Source organism: Acomys minous (genome assembly GCF_964271855.1).
Source record: "Acomys minous genome assembly, chromosome: 1".
Classification (NCBI taxonomy): Eukaryota; Metazoa; Chordata; class Mammalia; order Rodentia; family Muridae; genus Acomys; species Acomys minous.
In genome coordinates, this window is record NC_140483.1 from 123,189,868 (window position 1) to 123,214,387 (window position 24,520).

At 42.3% G+C, this 24,520-nt stretch overlaps 1 protein-coding gene across 1 annotated transcript in view; it reads left to right on the forward strand.

Annotated features, from left to right (window-relative positions):
- RUNX1T1 (RUNX1 partner transcriptional co-repressor 1) overlaps nucleotides 1-18,855 on the forward strand; it is a 143,126-nt gene extending 124,271 nt beyond the window's left edge. The window contains 2 exon segments of the mRNA XM_084787266.1: nucleotides 3,672-3,862; nucleotides 17,812-18,855. Of these exon segments, the coding sequence (XP_084643392.1) occupies nucleotides 3,672-3,862; nucleotides 17,812-18,087 (467 nt within the window). The 3' untranslated portion in view covers nucleotides 18,088-18,855.
- The last annotated feature ends 5,665 nt before the right edge of the window (nucleotides 18,856-24,520 follow it).

Below are 24,520 nucleotides of genomic sequence, written 5' to 3' on the forward strand. Positions count from 1 at the left end.
CCACATTTTCTTCACTGCTTTGAGCATGTCTGAGGCGGGAGTGGGTGGCGCACGCCTTTAATCCCAGCACTCAAGAGGCAGAGGCAGGTGGATCTCTATGAGCTCTTTGTGCAAGTCTGAACTCAGGCTCGATGTAGTTTATGTTCATGGGACTCAGAAGGCTGAGAAAGGACAAGTTTGTCTCTGTGATGTGATGCATTGATGAAGATGGAGTGACCCTTGCCAGGAGAGTCTGAGATTATTTTCAGATGTATCTTTAATCTATTTCCTGTCATTCTAAGATATGGTTTGGGTGTGGTCCAGAGGACTTCTCAGTATGGTACCCAGTCATCACCTAGGAACAGTCAGGACTAATTTTCCATAGATGCATGCTAAATACTAAGGTGTAGATGGCCACTTGACCTAGAGAGCTCTGTGAAGTGCTGGGAATGTTTTCCTGGACAGACTTCTTAAAAAGCAGATGTAGAGTTCTCAGTAAGTGTCAAGGGTGCAGTTTATACCATGAGTGTGAAGGGTGCAGAGTTCCCTGGATCAAAGCATCCAGTATATGGAACACTAAATGTAAAATGGGCCGTCTATTCTCAGCTTCTTACACTTCGAAAGGGGCTTCTAAAACTTAGCTCTGTAGCCAGAAAGATAAAACCAGACCTAGGCTTCATAGCTCACACGTATAATTCTGAAAATTGAAGACTAAGGCAGGGAGCTGGTACAAAGATGAGGCATCCTGTGCTACAGGATGGGACCCTGTCTCGTAAAACCAGAGCAACCCAAAATGCAACAACAACAACAGCCCCAAACCAATAAACAAACATGTCTACTTTTTTTAAAAAGAGAAACTTGAAATGTATGCCTTTGCCACAAAAGTACTATATATTATTTTCATAGTAAAAGATAACTAAGTAGAGCTTGAAATATTTGAAAAAATACTAAACAGGCACAACTCTTAAACTTTTATGGAATATAATTACTGCATTGTCCTCACAGGAAATCATAATTATAAATACTTTATTTTTATTTTTATGTGCATTGGTGTTTTGCCTGTGTGTATGTCTGTGTGAGGGTGTCAGATCTTGAAGTTACAAACAGTTGTGAGATACCTTGTGGGTGCTGGGAATGGAACCTGGGTCCTCTGGAAGAGCAGTCAGTGCCCCACCAACTAAGCCATCTGTCCAGAACTGGAAATAGTTTTAATTGTCTTTTCCGGTTATTATGCCATTTTGCTTTGAAATTATTCTTAAACTTGCAGAAATTTTTTCAAAAAAAAATTGTAATCACAATGCCTTACTGCTTATATTTGACTCTTCATTTTACATTTGTATGTAGTGTTCTTGTTCTCCTTTGTCAGTTTCTGTCTTTCCCTTCGCTTCTGATTTCCTCTGGACACACACACACACACACACACACACACACACACACACACACACACACTCTACACACTCACAAACATACAGAGAGAGCGAGAGAGAGACCCTATGTAAATTCTGTACATCCAATGGTAGTTTAATATTTTAAAAAGATTACAAATCCTAACAACCACTGAAGGCCACATCCACTTTTCTCTAAAAGTTGTATTTTGAAAAGCAAGAGCAAAGGAAACAAATGAACTCAAAAGTTACAAAGAATCCTTATAAAAATGGAGGAGAAAAAATATCAAACATAAAAGTAGCTTTAAAATTGTGACTGAATGTTTTCTTCAGTATATTTCTTTTCAAAGGATCAGAGAATGTTTGCAGTTGGTAATAAATATTCAAGCACCTTGCAAATGTCCTACCAATTCTCTTTGCTGATCTGTATATGCCTGTGGGATTAGAATAGGAATGCATAATTTAAATATAAATTGCCTGATTTGCATATACAATTAGTCAAGCTACAGCTTTGATCCTAAGCAAAAATTATTGTCCTGTATTACCACTTAGACAGAATTTTAATTCACCTTGAATATTCAAACTAAATTAGAGCCTGGCTATATTGTTAGAAGGGCAGTACTTCCCTGGCACCCTGAGTCTTTTACAACAGGGCAGTAAAGGCAGCTTTTGCCTCTTGGCGAAGAAGGTGCTGTGAGCTGTGTGTAATCCCCCGATTCTATCCAGATTTTAAGTGCATACCTTGCAGGAGCTAAGAGAAGCTTATCATAGTTTAGTTGATATTTCCGATCTGGATCTACCCTTTATAGTATAGTGCCTGAGTCTTCTTTTATTTATTTATTTTTTTTGGTGTGGGAATTCTTTTTTGAATTAATTAATTTATTTATTCATTCACTTTACATCCTAGCTGTAGCCCAGCTCTGTCCTCTTCCCCCAGTCCCAGGCTCCCTCCCACAGACCCCTCCTCTATTCCTCAGAAAAGGGGAGCCTCCCTACCCACCCACCCCAGCTCATCAAGCCAGATCAGGACTGAGAGCTTCCTCTTCCCCTGTGAGTCTTAACCAGACATCATTTGCAATGAGCATACTTTGGGACTACTGATGCTAAGTGACAGAGGCTGCAGAAGGCATTTGGTAGTGAGTCACAGGAGGAAGCAGCTGATGACCTGCAGGTCCCACACTACAGAACCAACCACAGGAATTTAAGAGACCCTGAGAGGACTTGCATCTCTTACACACTTTTAATCCACAGTAAAAAACATTTTTATTAGGAATCTATGTTTCTAATTAAACAGAATATTTAATTAAGGTGCTTTTTAAGTGGGTGAAACAATTAAGTGCAAACACTTGAATGAAACATGTCATAATTAGTTTTAATAGAGTGTTAATTGGTAGTAGGTTTGCCAAGTTAATAATTACTGCTTATTAAATTTTCAATTAATCATTGTGATTTTGCTTTGAATAAAGATGAAAATTAGATAAACTAATTCCGGAGGAGGACATTTTTCTCTCGTTAATTAGAACAGTTAATTTTTAAAAAGTGGGAAGTACTTGTTTTAGTTGTCAGTCTTCTAGTGAACAGCGGCTAAACCTTTGCTCCTCAACTGCAGCCAAAACTGACAAGATAATTGGACACCTTGTAGATTTTCAGTCAGGTCTGACGGTGTGGCTGGAGGTGTGATTCAGTTTTGTTTGCCCAAGGCAACAGTTGGTTGTACCAAACTACTGTGTATCTACTTGAAGGAGACAGAGAAGTAGCAAGTTTCTTTAACCAAAATCTTTATCATGTACTCTGTAGAAGCACATTATCTATATTATTCAAAAGATGACAAGAAAAGGCAATGCCTCACCATCAATTTCATTATTTATTTTATTTAAAGGGCCTAATGTCTAGCCCAGGCTGGCCTTGAACTCTTGAATGATTTGATTACAGGCATTCACTATGAAAGGCCTAGAAGCTAGCTTCCTCTTGTGTCTGAGTGGTCCACACAAGTTCCTTATGGACACTCTAACTCCTTAACGGGCCCCAGAATCATTTCTGGAGGCATTGCTGAGGAGAAAAAGTTAAGTAAAGATATAGGCATTAAAAAACTATTCCCAAGAAGGTCATGCCAAAAAAAAAAAAATCCCACTTTTGGTATCCTGAATGAATTTACAAGATCAGGTTGTTTTTAAACAAGCAGAGCTGTCAGGTCCTTTGGATGAGAGCCAGGTTTGTTCTATGCAATTCTGTTATGAATGGATCGCTGCCGGGAGTGCCGAGCTGACGCAGAGGTGTTATGTTCCTTGCTCTGGCTTGATACCACAGAGGAGGCTGTAAACGAGGTGAAGCGACAGGCAATGACGGAGCTGCAGAAGGCCGTGTCCGAGGCCGAGAGGAAAGCACATGACATGATCACCACAGAGCGAGCCAAGATGGAACGCACAGTGGCTGAGGCCAAGCGGCAGGCAGCAGAGGACGCTCTGGCAGTCATCAACCAGCAGGAAGACTCCAGTGAGGTAAGGCCTTGGTGGAGAGCGTCCTTGCGGACAAGAGCTAGAACGTTTGTTTTGGGTTCTGGAAGTTCACAAATGCAAGTGGCCACTGAGCTGTAGACAGATCACTGGGGGTGGGGAATGGGGTGGCGGGGAGCGCAGCACAGTGTGGGAAAATCCAGGCATTGGTGGACTGACCTAGGGCTGATCTAAGCTTTTATTCGTTAACCACGAAGGTGGAAAGTTCTTTGACCAAGGTGTGCAATGTGCTCGGTAAATGAAACTTAATATGAAAGCCTTTCTTTTGGTTTGTGTGTGTGTGTGTGTGTGTGTGTGTGTGTGTGTGTGTGTGTGTGTGTGTGTGTGTGTGTAGTCAGAAGATACTTTAGCTTTTAGTCTGTCTCTCCTTGTCACCTTGTTTTACACAGGGTCTCCCTGTTACTCACCTCTGCATGTGCATTGGACCGTGGACTTCTGGGAATTCTCTTGTTTTCATGTCTCATCTGCACAGTGGGACACTGACTATAGATGTGTGCACTGTCCTGTCCAGCTTTAGTGGGTTCTAGGGGTTCCAGCATAGTTTTTTGTTTTTGTTTTGTTGTTGTTGTTGTTGTTGTTTTTGTTTTTGTTTTTTTTTACTTGTAGGGCAACTGAATTACCAGCCAAGCCATCTGCCAGCTCTTACTGTGAAATTCTTACGTTCTCCAAAGTCTTATTGATGCCTGGCATTAAAAATTACTTTAATAATGAATCCTAAAGCCCAATGCTAATGTAATGTTTGCATGATTTAAGTATTTCTAAAGATTCTGTGTGTGATTCTAGTTTTTATGTCACTATCATAACCATTATGGTGGTCCTAACATAACATTACTGACTGAGTAATATTATTAAGTATTAATCCACTGTAATGATTTCTCCACATCCACACCCACACACATGCACTCATTCAGGCCCTAATGATTCAAGGAACTGGTAGCTAAATTGCGAACATGTGGCAGAATGCTTTTAAAACTAAAGCCTACAGAATCAGAACAGCATCGAATTGTCGCATGTTAATTAATATAGCACACAATCCTCAACTCCAAAATAACTCCAGATAAAAGACTGCAATTAGCTAGTCTCACAAAGCTGAACTAGCAAAGGCACGAACTGATAAATCAATGGTCTACTATAATACGTATCTATAATTTGTGAGGGAGAGTAAGAATTTAATTTGCAGCAGGCTTTTCTGCAGATGAAAGACCCTGCGGGAATCACTCAATGCCCAGGGTTTCTATTTAATGTGTAACAGAGGAATAACAAGGGGACAAAAGGAATTGATTTTTAACATTTGGAAGTTTCTCAGGAAGAGCGGGACAAAGGGAAGTTTATCTTTCTTTTAATGGCTGGCTTTTCCATTGTTGAATTAAACTAGACAGAAATTCAATTTTACTGGCATCTTGCCTTTAAGATTTATACAGACTTTTTAAAAAAAAAAAGTTTATTAGTGTCTTCTGAAGAGAACTTGTACAAGTTGGTGCTAGTATGAGGCACACTTATGATCCTGTATATATTTTACTCTCACTTGAACATTTTAGGCCAGATATGTATATATTTACAGCATGTGTAGAGGGTTGACTTCTAAAGACAAATGCCCAGGAAGGAAATAGTTGACCTGTTTACATCCGTGCAGTGGCATGCTAGATTCCTTCAGTCCCTGTATACTTACTGTCTCTACTATAAAAACCGTGCAGAGAAAAAAGAAGTGTGAGGGTGACACTGGCCTTGGCATTAATATTAAACAGACCTCAAGTTCAGGCCTGCAATACTTTACCAGGACCCCTTTGAGAGAACCTGAAGGGCTCTGGTTTCCTTAGGCTAGGACAGGCCCACTCTGGCTCTGATGTTGATTGGGGACACTGTGAGAAATGTGAGGTCCCCCTGATTCAATACATAGATTCCTTGCAACTCAGAATTCTCACCTATTTTTTGATGCCTTGGAATTTTCTTGAACATTAACCATTTCACCACAGTTAAGGTTCATATTGCACTGCATTTTTAGATAATTTATGATTCTTTTAAGAAAAAAATAAGAAGTCTGGTAATGGTAGAAACTTGTTGAAAAAATATATGCATTATCAAGTGTAAAGGTTATTGATTTTTAAATATCACAAATTAATGGGCCTGCTTTGTGTGATTATGAAAGTAATACATACGCACACATCAGCTCTACCCATTCATTTATCTATTCCTATAATGTATCATTGAGCTTTTATTATATATCAGGGATAGTGCTGGCCCTGAGGGTATTGATAGTCTTTGTCTCGTGTCGACTGCAATTCACCAAGAGAGTTAAGTAATTGGACTATAGAAGTCATGGAGAACCTCAAAGGTCAAGGCTTCTGGAGTCTAAGGATAAGCAGGAACTGGCTGTTTTGAGCCTTGCGGCCTCTGTCCTTTCCTGAGGCCATATAGTATTAATGACTTCAGGGGAGAAACAGCAAGCTGGGGGATCAGGCTGTGGAAGCTGATAGCCTTGTGGCTGATGTGTGTTTCCAAGGGACAACTCACACTGAGATGGGGCAGGAGATCCTAAGAAATAAAAAGGAGAGGTTGTCTCTGTTTTTTGGGGGACCAAGATAAGGAAGGAGCCTATTGAATGAAGGTGGCTGTCATGGTGTCAAGGGCTATGGGAGAGGGGGAAATTTAGATATGCTGGCTGGATACTCCTGAGATGAATCATCATATGGGGTTTTGGATGTGTCAGATGACCAAATTTGAACTGCACTTAAAAACTTGTGGGAAGGCTGGGGAAGCAGCTAGGTTGATAGAGTTCTTGCCTGTGGTGCATGAAGCCTGGGGTTGAGTCCCATGTGCCTCTTTTGAACCCACTCTGATGCTGCTTGCTGTGATCTCACTGGTCCAGAATTCGAGGCAGGAAGTTTAGAAGGTCAAGGTCATCCTCCACTAAGTAGGGAAGCTTGAAGTCAGCAGGAGCCACCTGATCCTGTTTCAAAAACATTTACAACAAAGAAAGACATGACAAGAATACTTGCTAGATTTGATCTGTCCATGATGTTTAGGGAAATGACAGAGAAGGCGGCCCGTGCTTGAGTATTTTGTGTGTAGTGTGTATAAACAACATTAATTAAAACATTGAAAAACTCAGGTGAATGGTTAGGTCTAACTAGGTAGACACATCTCTAGACTGGACGGAGTAAGCGGCGTGTGAAGTTCATCTTGTCCTAAGTGAAAGATCAGGATACTCCACTGTTGAGCCTGGTGCTGAGTGAACACACAGCTGTCATGTCCAGGTACTTGGAGTGCCCCACATTAGTCTCAAATGGGCTTGTTTTCGTGACAAATCACATCGTCACCACTGCACAATCATTTTCTGCCCTGCAGTTAGAAGAGTACAAGTGTAGAAACCAAGTAGAGTCTAGAGGTAGAAGCCGGAGTCTTCTTTCTCAACATGACAAAATACAGCATAAGACAGAAAGCATCACACTGAGGCTGGACAAGGCAACCCAACAGAAGGAAAAGAGCTCCAAGAGAAGGCACATGAATCAGACACTCACACATTCACATACTCAAGAGGCCCATAAGAACAGTAAGCTGAGAGCTGTAATATATACACAGGGGATCAGATGCAGGCCTGTGTAGGCCCTGCACTTACTGCTTCCATCTTGTGAGTTCATATGACCCTTAGCCAGTTGAGTCACAGAGCCTTGGTTTTCTGGTATCCTCCATCCCTCTGGCTCCTCTGACACTCTTGTTCCTCTTTCATGGGCTTCTCTGAGCTTTGAGGAGAAGGATTTAATAGAGACATGCTATTTAGAGCTGGGTGTTCCAAGGACTATCACTGTGTTTAATGTCTGGCTGTGGGTCTCCCCATCTATTCCCATCTGCTGCCAGAGGGAGCTTCTCTGATGATGACAGAATAAGACACTATTCTATAATTATAGCATAATATCATTAGGATACACACACACACACACACACACACACACACACATATAGTGTTTGGTTTTACCCTAGGTCTCTACCTAGTCATGTGAGCTTTAAGTCAAATCAGACATTGGTTGGCCTCTCCCACTGATTCTGTGGTACCATACTCCTAGCATATCTTGCAGGCAGGACAAATTTTAGGACAAAGGTTTTGTGGCTAGGTTGGTGCTTATGCTTCTCCGTTGGTAGCCAGCAGAATGCCTTCCCACACCGAAGTTCTCCTACCAAAGACACTAGAACGTAGGAATTGAGGCTGGCTCTACTTCTCCATGTTCAATGGGTTGTGTAGGTGTTGTCCTCGGCAATGGGGCCCCACTGTTAGTTTGCAGAGAGAGCAACCCATTGTCTGAGCAATAGTCTGGATTGTTTGGGTAATTCCACGGGACCCCCTTGGACAATAACTCAATTGAATATAACTTAGTCCCAGTACTTGGAAGTCTCATTTGGTGACAAGAGATGGGCAGTTGAGATGCCAAATCCCCCGTCATTAGGAGACCTCATTAGGATTTCCTTTATATATATTTGGAAGTTCCTAAAATACTAGGTTTCTATATCATCCCTCAAATGGTCCTCAATTCCAGCTGTCTCTCCCAACATTCCTTCTCTCAACCCTACCTCCCTTGCCCCTTCCCACTGATCCTGTCCCCACCCACCCTCAGTCCACCCATAAAATCTATTCTGTTTCTCCTTCCAGGGAAGTTCCATATGTCTCCCCTCTTGTCTCTTCCTCTACACCTAACCTCTCGGGGTCTATGGATTGGAGGCTGAACCCAGAAGTCTTAAGCTGGCCCCAACTCCATTACCAGTTCTGCAGTAATTCACTGTTCTCCTTCCTATTAGACTCTCTGTGTAAGAAATAAGAACTTTGTTTGTCTCATTGGTTCTTTAAAATATTTTTTATAGCAAGTGTGGTGTCAGATGCCTTTAATCTCAGCCCTTGGGAAGCATAAACAGGCAAGTATTTGAGCCTGGTGATGGCGCACGCCTTTAATCCTAGGACTCAGGAGGTAGAGACTGGCAGATTGCTGTGAGTCTGAAGCCAGCCAAGGCTACACAGAGAAATCCTGTCTTGGGGGGAAAAAAAGATTTATCATTTACATCATCTTACTTACTTTATAATGTTTGAAGAGATGAAGCCCACAGCAGTTATCTGCTCATTTCAAATGGCCATTCTTCACCGAATGTTCTTTTCTGATGAGACCACTGCCTACCCCCACTTTCTTTTATTTTACATACATCTATTATAGACACCTACACATTTCGTTTCTACATCATACACAGAATATACATACTTTAAATACATAAACACACAGCAGATAAATTTAAATGAATTAGGTCTTATTACATATGTCTTCTCCATAGGCTCTTTGAGCAGAAACCCAGACTTGGAAGGCCTGGGTTGTTGGCCTACAATCCTCATGTCTTCCCTACATGTGTCCCTCTCACACTCATGTCTTTTTGTTTTGCTTTGTGACCCACTGATTTTTAACCCAGATAGTCTGGGTTGTTGAGCCAGAACTGGATTGAGAAGAACTTCATGTAGCTCACTCTTTTTTGTGTTTGTATATTTGTTTGTTTGTTTGTTTTTCAAGACAAGGTTCCTCTGTGTATCTCTGGCTATCCAAGAACTCACAATGTAGTCCAGGCTGGCCTCAGAGATCTGCCTGTCTTTGCCTCCTGGATGCTGGGATTAAAGGCATGTACCACCATCACCTGGCTTTAGCTCACTTCTTACACCAGCTGTGACAAAGAGGACAGTGTTGTTTTCTTTTTTGCCAATAAGAAAGCTGAGTCTTGGAGGGTGTAGGACACTTGTTCTGTGGCTCACGTGGTACATGTCAGCTGGTCCCTAGCCCAGGTTGCATGGCTCGCAGGCCTCACTGCTAGCACATGGCAGTAGTGGGATTCTTTCCCCCTGGAAAACTATATATTAATAGTTTTCAATTCTTCTTACCCAGTTCTCTAACTTCATATAGATGTATAGACTAATAACTTATAACATTGGTTGTGGCAGAATCTAAGTAAAAATATCACTTTTCTATGTTTTACTTCCTTTTAAGTACTTACTTATTGTGTGTATACCATAGCATGCATGGTGTCAGAGGGTAACTTTTCAGAAGTTAGTTCTCTTAATCAGCTTTGTGGGTCCTAATGATCTCAGGCCATCAGTCTGGTAGTCAGATCCATGGCCAGCGGAGCCATCTTGTTGGCCCTATACTTTACCACTTTACAGATTATTGTGTATATGGCTCAAGCTGTTATATTTCTTTCACATTTCTATTTCCTCTCCTTGGACACAAATAGTTCTCCCTAGTGACACTTTAGGGGATATTCCTAATGAAACCTCTACCAACTCCTTTTGAGATCCACAGCTTGTATGAGCATAGGAGACTTACGTGTGTATCTAGAAGGCAGCAGAAAAAATGGACTGTACATACGGTATTATTCTAATAGAGAGTTTAGTTTTAAGCCCCCAAAGTAAATATTCTCCTATATTAAGAGCCATTATTCACTGTTCTGTATAGGGGAAAGCTATGTAGTATACCAACGGGAAAAGGATGGAGGTGTCCGTGCAGTCCAGCTCAAAGCATGGAATGGCCTGTCATTACTACACAGGCCTCATAGCCTTCCAAGGAGGATCAAACCATTTGGTTCCTGGAAGAATATGTAGCTCTCCGTGTAAACTACAATGTTAGGTTTCGGCAAGAACTGGTTAGTGTACATGTTATTCAAAGACCAGTTGTTTGTTTTTAATAAGTGAACGCATTACTATCTTAGTATGATTGACCCTGAGTTGTTCATCTCTTGGCTTGGTTTTTTGGTTTGTGTGTGTGTGTGCACGCATGTGCATGGTGGGGGGGGGGGCGTCTATGTGTGCACACTTGTTCCTGTTTGTGTAAATGCAGAGGCCAGAGGAGGATGTTGTGTATCTTCCTCTGTCACTCTCCATCTTAGTTTTGAAACCCGGTCTTCCTCTAAACCTGCTTTGAGTAGATTGGCTGGTCCAGGAGCTTAGAGGATGTTCCTGTCTCCAATTCCTGACATCTACATCATGGCTGGTAGTGCCTATCTTTTATGTGGCTGGTGGGGATTAGAACTCAGTTCCTGGAGCTTTGGTTTTCTTAAAGCCAATGTGGGATAATGTTTGTATGACCCACTTTGCAAGAGGGACAAACGAAATGAGTAGAGGTAGGTCATACTTCATATTTTTAAAAAATGAACTCTTAGCTACTTTTCTCCTGTTGTAGCAAAACACATGGCCAAGGCAATTTGTAAAAGTAACAGGGGCTAACAATTTCAGAGGGCGGCTCCGTGATCAACAGGCGGGAAACATGGCAGCAAGCTGGCAGGCATGGCATTGGAACAGTAGCTGAGAGCTCACCTCTGCTCCATGAGCACCGGGCATAGAAGAGAGCTAACTGGGCCTGGCATGGACCTCCAAGCAGGCCACCCCTCTGAAATGGTACCACCAGCTCCAGGCTGTGAGTTCAGATGCCCTAGATGGTGGGGTAGCTCTGTCCCTCAAAGCACAACAGGTACCTCAAAGCCCACTCCCAGTAAAACACCTCCTCCAACAAGGCCACAGCTAACCTTTCCCAAACAGTTTCACCAAGGGGACCAAATCTTCAAATATATTCGTGTATGGGGGTCATTCTCATTTAAACCACCATGGCTGACAAGAAGAGGGGACAGGGAGGGAGGGAAGGACAGGTGCTGAGAGAGGATTCTAATAAGAAAGGCAAGGAAGTTTAAATAGTACCCGTGATATAAGAAAGAGTAGGGGAGAGAGAGAGCACGAGGATGACCTGTCGTATTTAGCTGGAGTAGTTACAGGAGCTAAAGAAAGAGAAATGAAAATAAAATGTCCTACTTTTAGAATTGTATGCTATGAGTGACTCAAGTGATAGAACTAGACTCAGCTTTCAGTGTTCAAGGCAGGTAGGCTCCATAAAGACCAGGGAGTTCCCACTCAGGGGGTGTTGCCTGCGAAGTCAGTGGGGAGCAGGATGCAGGTTTGAGTCATTGGTTGTGTGGCTGACTGTGGTCAGGTAGTGAGAACTCGGGAAGGAAGGGACAGTTCTTTATACCAGCCCGGGCTTTTCAAACACCTCAAGTGAACACAGTAAAAGCTATAATGGAAGAAACAAAATATTAGCATGTTGGAAACCAAAAATCAACGGAGATTTCAACACGGGGGAATTAAAAAGAATGCATGGAGGCGGCACCCAGTGGTGAATCTTCGGGGAGTCAGGAGACAGAGAGAGCAGAGGAGATGCTGGGGGACCCTAAGTAAGTTCTTTCTTGTAGCTGTTAATGCCTGTGAGTGACAGCGCTAAATTTGGATTGTGTGCAAGCTTTCAAATTTTAGTGGTTCAGAGGCACTGCATCTAGAACAGGAATCAACCCACCATCTTTCTTTCAGCAAGTGCTTCCAGAAGGAGCTACGGTGACCACCTGCTGTGTAGGCAGTACCTTAAGCTCTGCTGCTCAGCCCATGGCATAACTCTGAGCCATCCTGCAGTGGCTATTTTTGTTCCAACAGATTACCCTACTTGCATGTGTGTGTGTGTGTATGTATGTGTGTGTGTGTATGTGTGTGTGTGTGTTTAAGCTTATTTATTCATTCATTTATTTATTTATTTATTTAATGAACATTGGTGTTTTTGACTGCATGTATGTCTGTGTGAGGGTATCAGATACCCTGGAACAGGAGTTAGAGGCACTTGTGAGCTACCATGTGGGTGCTGGGAATTGAACCCAGGTCCTCTGAAAGAGCAGCCAGTGGTCTTGACCTCTGAGCCAGCTTATCACTCAACAGTGGCACTGAAAGTGAAAGGCAGGCTGCCCTGCCTCTGAAGCCTGTGTCATTTTGGTTAGCTACCATGAGGTTGTCTTTGCTGCCTTGTGTTTCCTGACCCAACTACACACACAGTAGGAAATGGTGCTCTCTTCTAAGCAGTGGGGCAACAATGGGACCTAAGAAAAGATCTGACATTTGTGGAGTGGGGCATTTTGAAGAGAGTGTTTGGTTGGCAGTTTCAGTACCAGCTGGATGAGGACTGGGGGCAGGGAGGGGGGAGAGGGAGAGGGGATTAACTTTTAAGGATTCGGGTTTCTGAACTGCAGACTATCCATGAATATGGCTTTAAAAGACCTAGTGCAATGCACATCTAACATGTGTGAATTCAGGTCAGTGCACTGCTTCTGTAGAGTTTTGTCTTTATAAAACTAGTACTGGAAGCAGGCCTTTACATTTGGGGAATTTTAGGTAGAGCAATTTTGCTGAACCGTCTTGATCTTGAGTCACAGATAAGGCCTAGTAAAACGGATGGACAGTCATTCAAGAGAAAACCTTTGTCTCTCAGAAAAAAGAATTTTCAACAGCGTTGAATAGGAGGGGTGTGTTTTGCTGATAGAGTAGCCAAATTATTCTCTCTGTGTATCTAAATGCCAAGATAAAAGAAAGAGCTTTCCTGCCCCAAGGACAAAGAGAGTGGCTGATAAGACAACAGGTATAGAATCTCTGCCATGAAACCCTGACATCCAGAATCTTCCATCTATCCTTGCTATATCTGCATATAACAGTGCATTTAATGGATTTTGCGAAGAGGAACTTTGTATCCAGCCTTAGGTTCCTCACCTACAGCCCAGGGCAACTTTGCCAAACTGCCGTGATGAAAGCAACATGATCAAAAGCCGCTGTCCTGGCGAATGGCTTCTTAGGGCTAAGAGGCCATCTTGGTGAGAGACATGACAGCAAGAACAGGAACTGCAAGCAGGAAACAGAGTGTAAACAGGAAACTGAGGAAGGATTTAAATTCTCAAAGTCCACTCCGAGTGCCATGCTTCCTCCTGCAGGGCCTCACCTCCTAAATGTCTCCAACGAGCACCAGCAATTCTAGGGCCTGAGGGTTCCGATGCTGTAGGGGATCTCTGTCTCTCAAACTACTTTTTCCAGATAAAATGGTCAGTGGCTCTAATGCTGGCCAGGCATCAGTTGCCTAGGTACAGGCCCACAAACAGGGACTTCGGTAGAGTTATCCAAGAGAAATATGACATATACAAATGGCCTTTTAAGGTTCCCAATGAGCCTTTTAAAATAGAGTCCACTTCGGACTGTTGTTTTGGTTTGGATCGGTTTGTCTTTTTGTTACTTGAGCATGCACTGCAGTTTCCTACCCTTTCGCTGGAATACAGTGTCAAGGGCAATAAAAAAAATGCAATTAAAAAAAAATCCTACTAGATCAGTCAGTCCCTCTTTGTTTCACCTTCTTACACCTGAGGGCTGTTACCCTCAGTGGTAGGGGGCAAATGTGGAGGACTGAGTGGAGCTAGAGGTAAAACTAACCAGAGCCCTTCCCTCTTAGATCACAACCAGGAAGGGCTAAGGCAAGGGCCCTTAGCTCTCAGCAGCTCTGCTATCTGAAACATCTGTTTCTGTATTTGGCTCAATTCCACATTTTTTTTTTTTTGGTAAAATTGTTCCCATCTTTGAAAACACTTTAAAAAATAAAGAAGTCCCCCCCATTCTGTCTCCACTTTCCACTCCCCAGCACATGCATTTGTAATTACCTGGTTTAGTCTGTGTGTTTAATCAGTTTAAATGGAGAATGTCGCGTACATCTGATTTCAATCTGAAGGAGCCATTGAGCACTGGGCAGTTACCACCCTGAAGTCTGCCAAAATGTGCCTCTGCCAAAACACGATAGGACTCACACCAGGGTGTTTCCTAAAGACGCCACTTGACTCAGATTAGATGTTTAATTTCCTTAAAATATTGTTTTGGATTTGGGTCTCTGTTCCCTAATTGGGATTTTCTGATGTAATTTAGGAATATCGCTTATTTGCTGAGTTTGTTCCAGGACCCAGCTGGCAATCTCCTTAGAGCTAAACCTCACTGAAGGAAACTTCACTCTGAATGAGCAGAGTTGTACCTCGAGCTTTGAAGGCTGAGCCAGGCCCACATTTATTGACAGGGTCAAGGAAACAACATCCATGCCATGCAGCGGAGTTAAGTTGGAGAAGAAAGCTTCCAAATGTGGCGGTGGGCAGAGTTTGTGCATCTTGTGAGATTTTCTTTTCCATTTTGTTCTTTTAGGAATTGGTCTTCAAGATGCCATTAAAGCATCCCAGGCCTGGCCTTAGCCTCCTGTGTAGTGGGAACAGAAGTGTAAACTACTAGGCCAGGCCTCTCGAGAAGTTCATCTAAAATTAGAGGAGAAAAAAGTTAGGTTGTAGTATTGATTATCCATTACAGATTTGTTTTACTAACAACATTCACGTATGAATTAAGCTTGTAGTTTGAGATTATAGATTCTGTTGTGATTTTCTTCCTACCACTGAAGTTTCTAAACGGTTAAGAATTAAAGGCACAGAGCTGAACTTTTTTCCCCAAAAGTGTGCATGTGCATGTGTGCATGCATGCATACATAGGTGTGTGTAGATCAGAGGACAATGAGGCAGAATCCCTCTCAGTTCTGGGGCTGTGGTACATCCCACAGGCTCGCTAGCACCTGAACATCTGGACTTACCACAACATCCGCCCGTTCGCATGTGTTCCTGGACTGAGCCCAGGTCATCAGGTTTACAGAATTTTATCCCACTTGTTCCTTGTTCCTTTCTGAAGGTTGGAAACCAGAGTTCTTGAAGTTCCCTGATTCTGGTCCTTGAGACACTCTAGGCTCCCTCTTGTTAACAGTTAATGGAATTCATTCTGCATAATAGGAAAGCTTTACGTGTCAGGAAAATGGTCTGACGTTCCAGCTATGCGTTCTTAATAGGCTCATGACCTCTAGACATACCCCCAACACAGTGAAATCACAATAGATGTAGAGAAGCCAGAGAGGGGCCTTGCAATATCTCGAGTGTTACTTTAAAATCTGTTTTAATTACGATGTGATCACAGCTGTCAGCCAATTGGGTCATTAGACTATATCTAAAACTCCATTTCACAAGAAAACGATCAGAGCCTTTGACAAAAGCTGAGGATGTAGCTGAGTGGCAGAACACTTGCTTAGCTTGTTGGAAGACCCCGCTTCCATCCCCAGGACTGCAGAAATAGAGGCAGGTCATAGAACGCTTAGGTGTGGATGGCTATGACCACTTGACATAGCTCTTCATAGCAGAGTCAGTCTTTCTAAGGAACTAGAAACATGTTTTATTCATGAGATGAACATTTGGATATGGTTTCCTGAGGTTCTGTCTCTCCTGCAGGAAGCATCTTTGAGAGCATTGTCACACCCGGTCTCCACCCCTTTGCCCTCACTTCCATTAGATCCGCCCCACACAGGTGTTCTTGCACCTCTAGACCATCTGTGCTCTGATTCATGAGGTGTTTATCTTAGCATGTAAATCTCCGAGGCAACCTCATTTCTGCTTTTCTTGTGCCTTGCAAGATGCCACATAGAGCTGGCAGCTGGTGTTCCGAGGTCAGGGTTTCCTTCTCCTGATACACGGTTGAGTCCCAATTCCCTCCTCCACTCTAACTTTCTCAGAGTTGCAAGGGAGCTCTGCCAGCTGGGAAATGCTGTGTCCAAGTAGAACAGTTATTCACCAAGTTTAGGAGTTTTCACATTTCAAGACTAGATTAGGCATCAACTGATGTGTTCATATCACAAATAACTGTTTTGATCATCTCTCTGCGGTCAGGCTAAGCGTTTATCATAGATGAACAAACCAGAGATCATCTCCTGGGGTTGCCTGGGGTAAAGGGTGTTACTCTAAGAGTAACCTAGCATTTGGTTGCTAGGGCTACTGAGTGGATAGAGTGGAAAGAGCTTCTATTTTGCCATATCCTGCCTGGGCTGGGATGCAGCAATAAACCGAGCCCTTTAACTCTTATACAGTTCATTGAGTTGGGTGCTGTGGTCTTGTAGCTCCTGTTAGAATTCAGAAGGAGAAATCTCTACCGCGGAATAGTATATTCATTTCTAGCCATGAGAGTGTTGGTGGTAGGAGGAGAAAAGTTGGGAAATACAGATTGTAGTGAGTACAGAGTAGATGATTTATTTCATATGAAGATAACCAAATCTAGGAAGAAGGGATTTTTGTGACAAACACTGGTGGGATCTTCAGCCATTTCCATCAATGCCATAGTCATTGCTGACAGAAAATTGAGCCAATTGAGAAAATTCCATATCTCTGTCTTGACGGCATCTTCCCCTTGTTTGGGAGTGCAGGTTAACATGTGACCCCATGGATGATGAAGGCACCGTGCATGTGTGAGAAAGTGCCAGGTGGGCATGCTGAGGTGTGGACAGTGTGCCAGCGCTCAATCAGGAGGGTGACTGAGACGCTCCTCCGATAGAATGGAGAGGTAGTTCATAGTAAAGTGAATGGAGTGATGATAGAATGGAGAGGTAGTTCATAGTAAAGTGAATGGAGTGATGATAGAATGGAGAGGTAGTTCATAGTAAAGTGAATGGAGTGATGATAGAATGGAGAGGTAGTTCATAGTAAAGTGAATGGAGTGATGATAGAATGGAGAGGTAGTTCATAGTAAAGTGAATGGAGTGATGATAGAATGGAGAGGTAGTTCATAGTAAAGTGATTGGAGTGATGAGTGGCGCCAGCCACGGGCCCTGGTAAGAGCCAGAGAGACCATCCCGAACAGCCTGCAGGGGCCAGGGCAGGGCTGTGTGTGCTGGTGGCCTCTCATGAGGGTGGCTTGCCCGGGGCTGTGGCCCTTTGCAGTCCTGCCCACTCCTCTCAGCCTTTAGTCCCAGGAGCCTACCTTGGGAGGCCTGGAGTGCTGGCCCGGAGAAGGGCAGCAGGTTGGAGAGGTAGGGAGAGGGTTGGGCTACAGGGCAACTCCAAGTTCAGCCTGGATGAGATCCTGCCTAAGGTTACACTGAGGCCAAAGTCTTGCGAGTTGTCCATTTTGTCTCTACGGTTCGTGAAGATGTAGGAACAGTAACTTCTGCCGTGTTTATGAGATTTTTACCTTCATGAAGCATTCACCTGGTGTCTCTCTCCTCCTTCCTTAGAGTTGCTGGAACTGTGGCCGGAAAGCAAGCGAGACCTGCAGCGGCTGCAACACAGCCCGATACTGTGGCTCCTTTTGCCAGCATAAAGACTGGGAGAAGCATCACCACATCTGTGGACAGACCCTGCAGGCCCCACAGCAGGGAGACACGCCTGCCGTCAGCTCCTCGGTCACACCCAGCAGTGGGGCTGGGAGCCCTATGGACACACCACCAGCAGCCACTCCGAGGTCGACCACCCCGGGAACCCCTTCCACCATAGAGACGACGCCTCGCTAGACCTACACTCAGACTGTCAGAGGAAAGACACCACAACCAACACGAAAGCAATTCCTCATCCTCAGATGCTCAAAGTCGTTTTTCTGTTTGTTTGTTTATAGATGAACTCTCATCTTATTTCAGTACTTCAGCAAGAAAACTTACCTGTATCTTTGAGGCGGTAGTAAAACACAGAGGGCCAGTAACGGGTCGTAACGATAACAAAGATATCTTTTCTTTAGAGAACTGAAAAGAGAGGAAAGAATATAACGTGAGATGCTAGATTTGACCTCCTCCCTGTTATTTTCAAGTAGCTGGGATTTTAAACTAGATGACCTCATTAACCAATGCTTTACCAAACAGCAAACCAAGAGATTGCTAATTGCTGTTGAAAGCAAAAATGCTAATATTAAAAGTCACAGTGTTCTTTATATACAATAATGGGAAAAAAAGGGGGGGCAATCCCTCAAGGGCATGAGCGTTGGATACAGCAGTAGACATTTTAACAAGAAGATGAATGGCGTCTGTGGGTTGCTAACTGAACTTTGAAGACCCGCTACAAAACGCGCAGATGTGCAGCAGATTGGAAGGAGACACAGATGTTCGCTTTTTTTTTCCTGTTTCTGAAAAGAAATAATAATATCCAGGTCAACAGAATGAAAAATGAAAGATGATTTCCAGTGGGGTGTATGACTACAGCAGCAAGAAAAAAAAATGCCATAATACAAAGGCTCCTTTTTATACACACACACACACACACACACACACACACACACACACACACACACACACCACACTCTTAAGAGACTCAGCCTGCAGTTAATTAGCATTGTGGCAGCTTCTAAGTCAGCCAGCTGCCCTAAATAACCCTTCACGATTTATTCACTTTTGCAAGGTTCCACAGAGTAAGGCAGTGGGTCCTGTTCCAGCTCACTCATTTTTATATTGAAAACTAATTTTAAAAAATGGTGGCTTCAGCTCCAGCCCCTTTCCAAAATTTTTCAACCCCACCCTGTTTGAATTTTTAATTAAAATCTAGTAGTTCTCTTGGTGTTAAAACACTTCTGTCCTGTGAGGTTTTCCCAATGGTGTTTTTCTTGTAAATGTGTTGGACAAATGTGAAGATGCATTGTAGCTTATCCATATGCCCACATTTAGTCTCTTTATTCCTAGTTGGTGAGAAACCTGTATCTTTCTATGCTGCTTTTATATCTGTATGTATTAGTGATATTTCTCTAGTAGTTAAAAAAGAAAAGAAAAGGAAAAAAAAAACCTTTTTGGTTGTCCTCAAGAAAAGAAAAAAGAAAAGAAAAAGCTATCTTTTGGAGCTGCTAACTCACTCTCTTATAGGATTTTTTTCCTGGAAACCAGCATGCTTCATGGAATGCTAGCATATGGGTGTTTTGTAAGAGGGATGTACATAAATGTATTTTGCACTGTCACAATGACTCCCTAGGCATGCTCTCTTTTTTTTTTCAAACCAACTTTTTAAATATGCTAGAGCCATTTCACCAATTTTAGCTGTAGCATAGAATAGTAGTGGAATTTTTCTTTCTTTTATCCTTTTTTATGAGAAAAATTATTAGGGACTTTTTAAAAAAATAAAATAAGATATCCTACTTTAAAAAAAAAGGACAGTGCATGCATATTGCTGTAAGGTTGTTTAAGTATTTCTAATTTTACAAAAAAAAAAAGAAAAAAAATCATTAGAGCTCCAAATGCTGAGGTGTAGACTGACAGCTTTAACCCTGCTGAGTGCCAGGTTATACAGTATTCATACAAAAGGGAAGTCAGCCAAAGACTGATCTGATGGACCAAAATCGGAATTTTGAAAAGCACCAGTAATACTTTCCAAATGACCAGCAGGTTAAACATGTTCAGTGTGACTCCATTAACCCTTCGTTGTCCAGGGTCCAGACCAGAACTACTTGTTAGTTTTGAAACACAGTAGCCCAGGATGTGGTTGTGTGCTTTAAGAGTCGGCAGTGCTGCAGGCTGTGTAGACAACCAAAGTTGACAAGGCTGGGAAGACACTTCTCCATGTACACATACACCAGGCATTTCTTTACAAATTGAGTACAATCCATCAGCTTGTAGGGGGGCGGGGGGAGGCGGGGTTGTTAAGGTAACCCTTGGATACAGTTTTCAGTGGCTGTATTTGAGTTTTCTCAATAGAGGCGAGCCTCGTGGGTTCACTTTGTGTCTCACAAATCTAAGATTTTCTTAAAGCATTTCCCCTGTATTTTCATATGCCCGTCGGTTTTAATTTTGTTCGGGTGGTGTTGTATTCTTTTTGTTTTTAATGGCCTTTTAGTTTAGGAAGTTCTGATGAGCAAGTAAACACATCTATCTATCTGCATGTTGGAAGTCCATCTGCCAGCACACCTGCTAACGTGAAATAAGAAGCACATAACCAGGCTCCGACTGGGTTCTGTCTTACCATGGTGCTCCCAGAATCCTTTGACCTCATTCTGCTTTCTAGTCTGCTTGTGACACTGGACAGTCCTTTCTTAGAGCTATTATATGTTCTAGGCTACGAAGGGTTAAATAATCCCAAAAAATGAGGTATGTCATACCCACGCGTCTTGATCTCGAGAAGCTGTGATGTATGTGGAACAGCACTGTTATTCTTAACACTAGTGTGTAAAATAAGGATTAGTACAGTACGTCTCATTACTTTTTAATTCAGGGCACCCTGAGTGAAAACCAATACAAAAAAAATCCCTAACTCTGAGCTCTATCTCTAATTCCTCTTCCTCCTTCCCCTCTTCCTCCTCCTCTTCCTCTCCTCCTGTTTTGCTACATTCTCCTCAGTGGCAAAAAGTTTCACTCTACCTCTGACAGCATGTATATTGCACCAGTAGCTAACAAAAACTGGTCTAGTCAAACCAAATGGGCACAAAAGAACCAGGATACCAAAAGTTAAGCTCATACAGCTGCAAACCATATCACTCCTTGGTAACAATGCAGACCTCATAATCCTAAAAAAGAGAAAGAAAAGAACACTTTTGTTACTTTCCTTTTTTGCTTGTCACTTATATACAGGCTATGTGAGAGTATTAATTTGTAGGTATTAACACATTTAAAAAAAAGTTATCTTCATTGGATAGAATTGAATGGTGGTCGCTGATATGAATAGGGCGTCCTCTTTCCCTTATCTCTGTCTCTTTACTCTTTTCTCTTTCTCTTTTTCTCTGTCATGAGACTGTGTGTGACAGGGCCACCTGTCTTTTACATTTTTTTTTCTGAACTTCTTTTGTTTTCGTTTTCGTTGTTTTTGTTTTTTAAATGTGTAGGTGCATGTCTTGGGGATTTAAAAATTTCAAGGCTGGTTTACTTATGCAAAGCATGCCTATGTCTGGAATACTTAGGGAAAGAAAGCGACTCCATGTTGTCCGAATTCCTCAAGGGACAGAAACAAAATTGGAGACTGTTGAAATGCAGATTTGAAGTAATTTTGTTTTAATTATTTTGGGTTCTGCGACATTCTTGTGAAAAATTAAAGTTGTTGTGCAATACTTGATTCAGACACGTACCACAAGTTAACGGTAGACTAACACTGGGGGGCGGGGCTAGGCATCATGCTTTTGTCAGCATACTCTTGAGCTTTTAAGTCTACTATGTCTGAACTGTGGTTTCTTGTTTATCCTTTTTTTTTTTTCCTTAGTTGGACTGTAATGTATGGTCTGTCAACCTGTGAATCTTTAAAGTATGATTCAGGTATTGTTGTATTCTTTACTGTGTAATAAAAATGCTTAAAAAAAAAAAAAGTCCTGTATTCTGTCTTCCTTATCTTCACTGTGTGCCAAGGGTACCACTCAAGGACCTTAGCCTCGGAGATCAGTCCTTCATGGAACATGCCCAGAGTCGACTTCAGAATAGTCAGAGTCAGCTACGGAGTATGTCTGTAACATGAATTAGCTCATCCATGAGTAGTGAAGGAGAAGGATAGGGCAGAGGGACATTTCTGAGGTCCTAGTCACCTGGTATAGAAGGATACTCAAGTGCTCCATAGAAAAGGATAGCTTAGTTTAGGGCTCATCATCTCCAGAGAGGTCCAATTCCGGTCTTCTAAGGCTCTAGCTCTCAGCAGGTTGCTCCCACACGTACCTTCAGCATACAGCCACGGAGGCAGACCTCTTCCTCCATCTCGTCTTAGATCCTCACTGCCGTTCGTGAGAAATTGCCAGCATGTTCACACGTGTTTTTGTACATTTGTAATACACAGTATGGTATTCCCAATATGTTTCTGCTATTCTTTTAACATACATACATACATACATATATATTTTTTTTCAGGCACTAGTTATAAATTAGCTTTGGTAGTTAATTTTTCCCCTCAAAGGTCAGGCCAGCCTGGCTCAACTTGGCCTTTCCTCGGTTATACAAATATGTTTTCTCTTTCTCTTTGATGTGGAACAGATCAGGAACCAGAAGACATGAAGAATAGAAATGGTGACCCCTTGATGTAGCCGGTTTATAAGCTGTCCTTGGAAACAGCTCTGTGACATTTTGTATGACTGGATATGCCGGACAAATAGAAAAGAAGTTTAGTTTAGACGAAGAATATGAACAAAATCAGCAGCTTCTGAGGGATGAGGACCATTTTTTTAAAAAAAGAGAATGTTAATGGTGTCTTTAATAATATTAAAATGATGTTTGCCATGAAAGAACACTAAGCTATCTTCCCAGAGTGGGAGTGGAAGAAATGATCAAAGAGGTGCTTTTCTGTATGGGCGTTTATGTCTTTATTTCAAGGCGAATAAATAAGGTTGTACTCGCCTAAACTTGTCCTTGGTAGGTCTACTCTCAGTCATACTAGACAGAATGAGTGAGGCACAAGCAGGAAATATATTTTCCATAACACCGCCATCTATACAGAAAGGAGAGAGGGCCATATTTGTTTCTCTTTTGCTTCTGGAACTTTTTATTTAAATAAATACTTAAGTCTAAAATGGTTTCAAGTCTATGTATGGGAAATCTATGAGGACTTCTTAGGGCCACTATGCTTGACTTACAGAATAAATGTAACAGTTGGGGGAGGGGGCTTGAAGTGGATGAGAAGGAATAACCACATTTAGTTCCCAATGGTGGCAGCATCGTGTTGGAGTTCTACACTACACAGTCAAGAAAGCAAGCTATCACACTGTATGCCATGAATAAGCTCAACTTCCATCTATCACTGATAACTAGAAAGATGAGGCACAAGTCATCCTATGGGAATGTGGCATGGTGGGAGAACATGGAGCTACCCGAAACACAGAGTATACCTGTGTAAATCAACAGGGATTGAAACCGCTTTCAGTACCTAATACAAGGTCAGGCACCCAATTAGCACTCAATAAATATTAATTGTAAATACAACTGTGGGTCTGCAGCTGAAACAAAGTGGTGCCAGTTTCCCAGAAATAAGCCAGTTGGTTATAGGGACAGGAAGCATGAGGACCGTGATTTAATCATCTGAGGAAAAGACTGTAAGATGAAGACTGAACCATGTGCAGGCTCTGACCCTGACAAAGCAGGAGCATGACCATTGTTGGCAAAAATACCAGTGTCTATAAACATCAAAGCAGGAAACAAGCAGCACCTAGTTGTTGGTGACAAACACATTTTTAATTGTCATAGTTCTCTGTTAATTTATTCATATAAGGCTTAGTAAGAGATTAGAACTGCTTTGAGATTTGTGTACTTAACAGTGTAGAGTAAGAAATGTGGCCTTGTTCAGACCTCATGGCCTGTCTGCCACATAAGGCTCTTTAGCTTTAACGATCCCACATTCTGCTTCATTTTTGCCCTGCCCTGTTTACCTTCAGTCCCTGGATGCTCTTTAAGTCTCTTCTCTCCTCTCCCATATCCATCTTCTGATATTTTTCTTTGTTCTTTTCTTCTTCTTCTTCTTCTTCTTCTTCTTCTTCTTCTTCTTCTTCTTCTTCTTCTTCCTCCTCCTCCTCCTCCTCCTCCTCCTCCTCCTCCTCCTTCTTTGTTTTGTTTTTTTGTTTTTGTTTTTTGAGACAGAGTTTCTCTGTGTAGCTTTGGCTGTCCTGGACTCGCTTTCTAGACCAGGCTGGCCTCAAACTCATAGTGATCCACCTGCCTCTGCCTTCTGAGTACTGAGATCAAAGGTGTGTGCCACCATGTCTGGTCTGATGTTTTTCTTTACCTTAGTATTTCCCCAATTATACTTGTCTTTTTACTAAAGAAAATTGTTATATGAACCATCTCAAAAGTTAAAGAAAGGAGTATCTCATATTAATACTATGTGTTGAGGGCTGAGGTGCCAACACATATACAACCATGTTACTACCCTGGCAATACTTTATATAATGTGGTCCAGAAACATTGGAGCATATGGTTTCTTCAATGCATATCTGTTTTCAAATTTTGTGGAAAGGATGCTTTCCATTGGGACTTTCTACTTGCCAGCATACTCTGGAGTTTCCCTGCTGTTCAAATG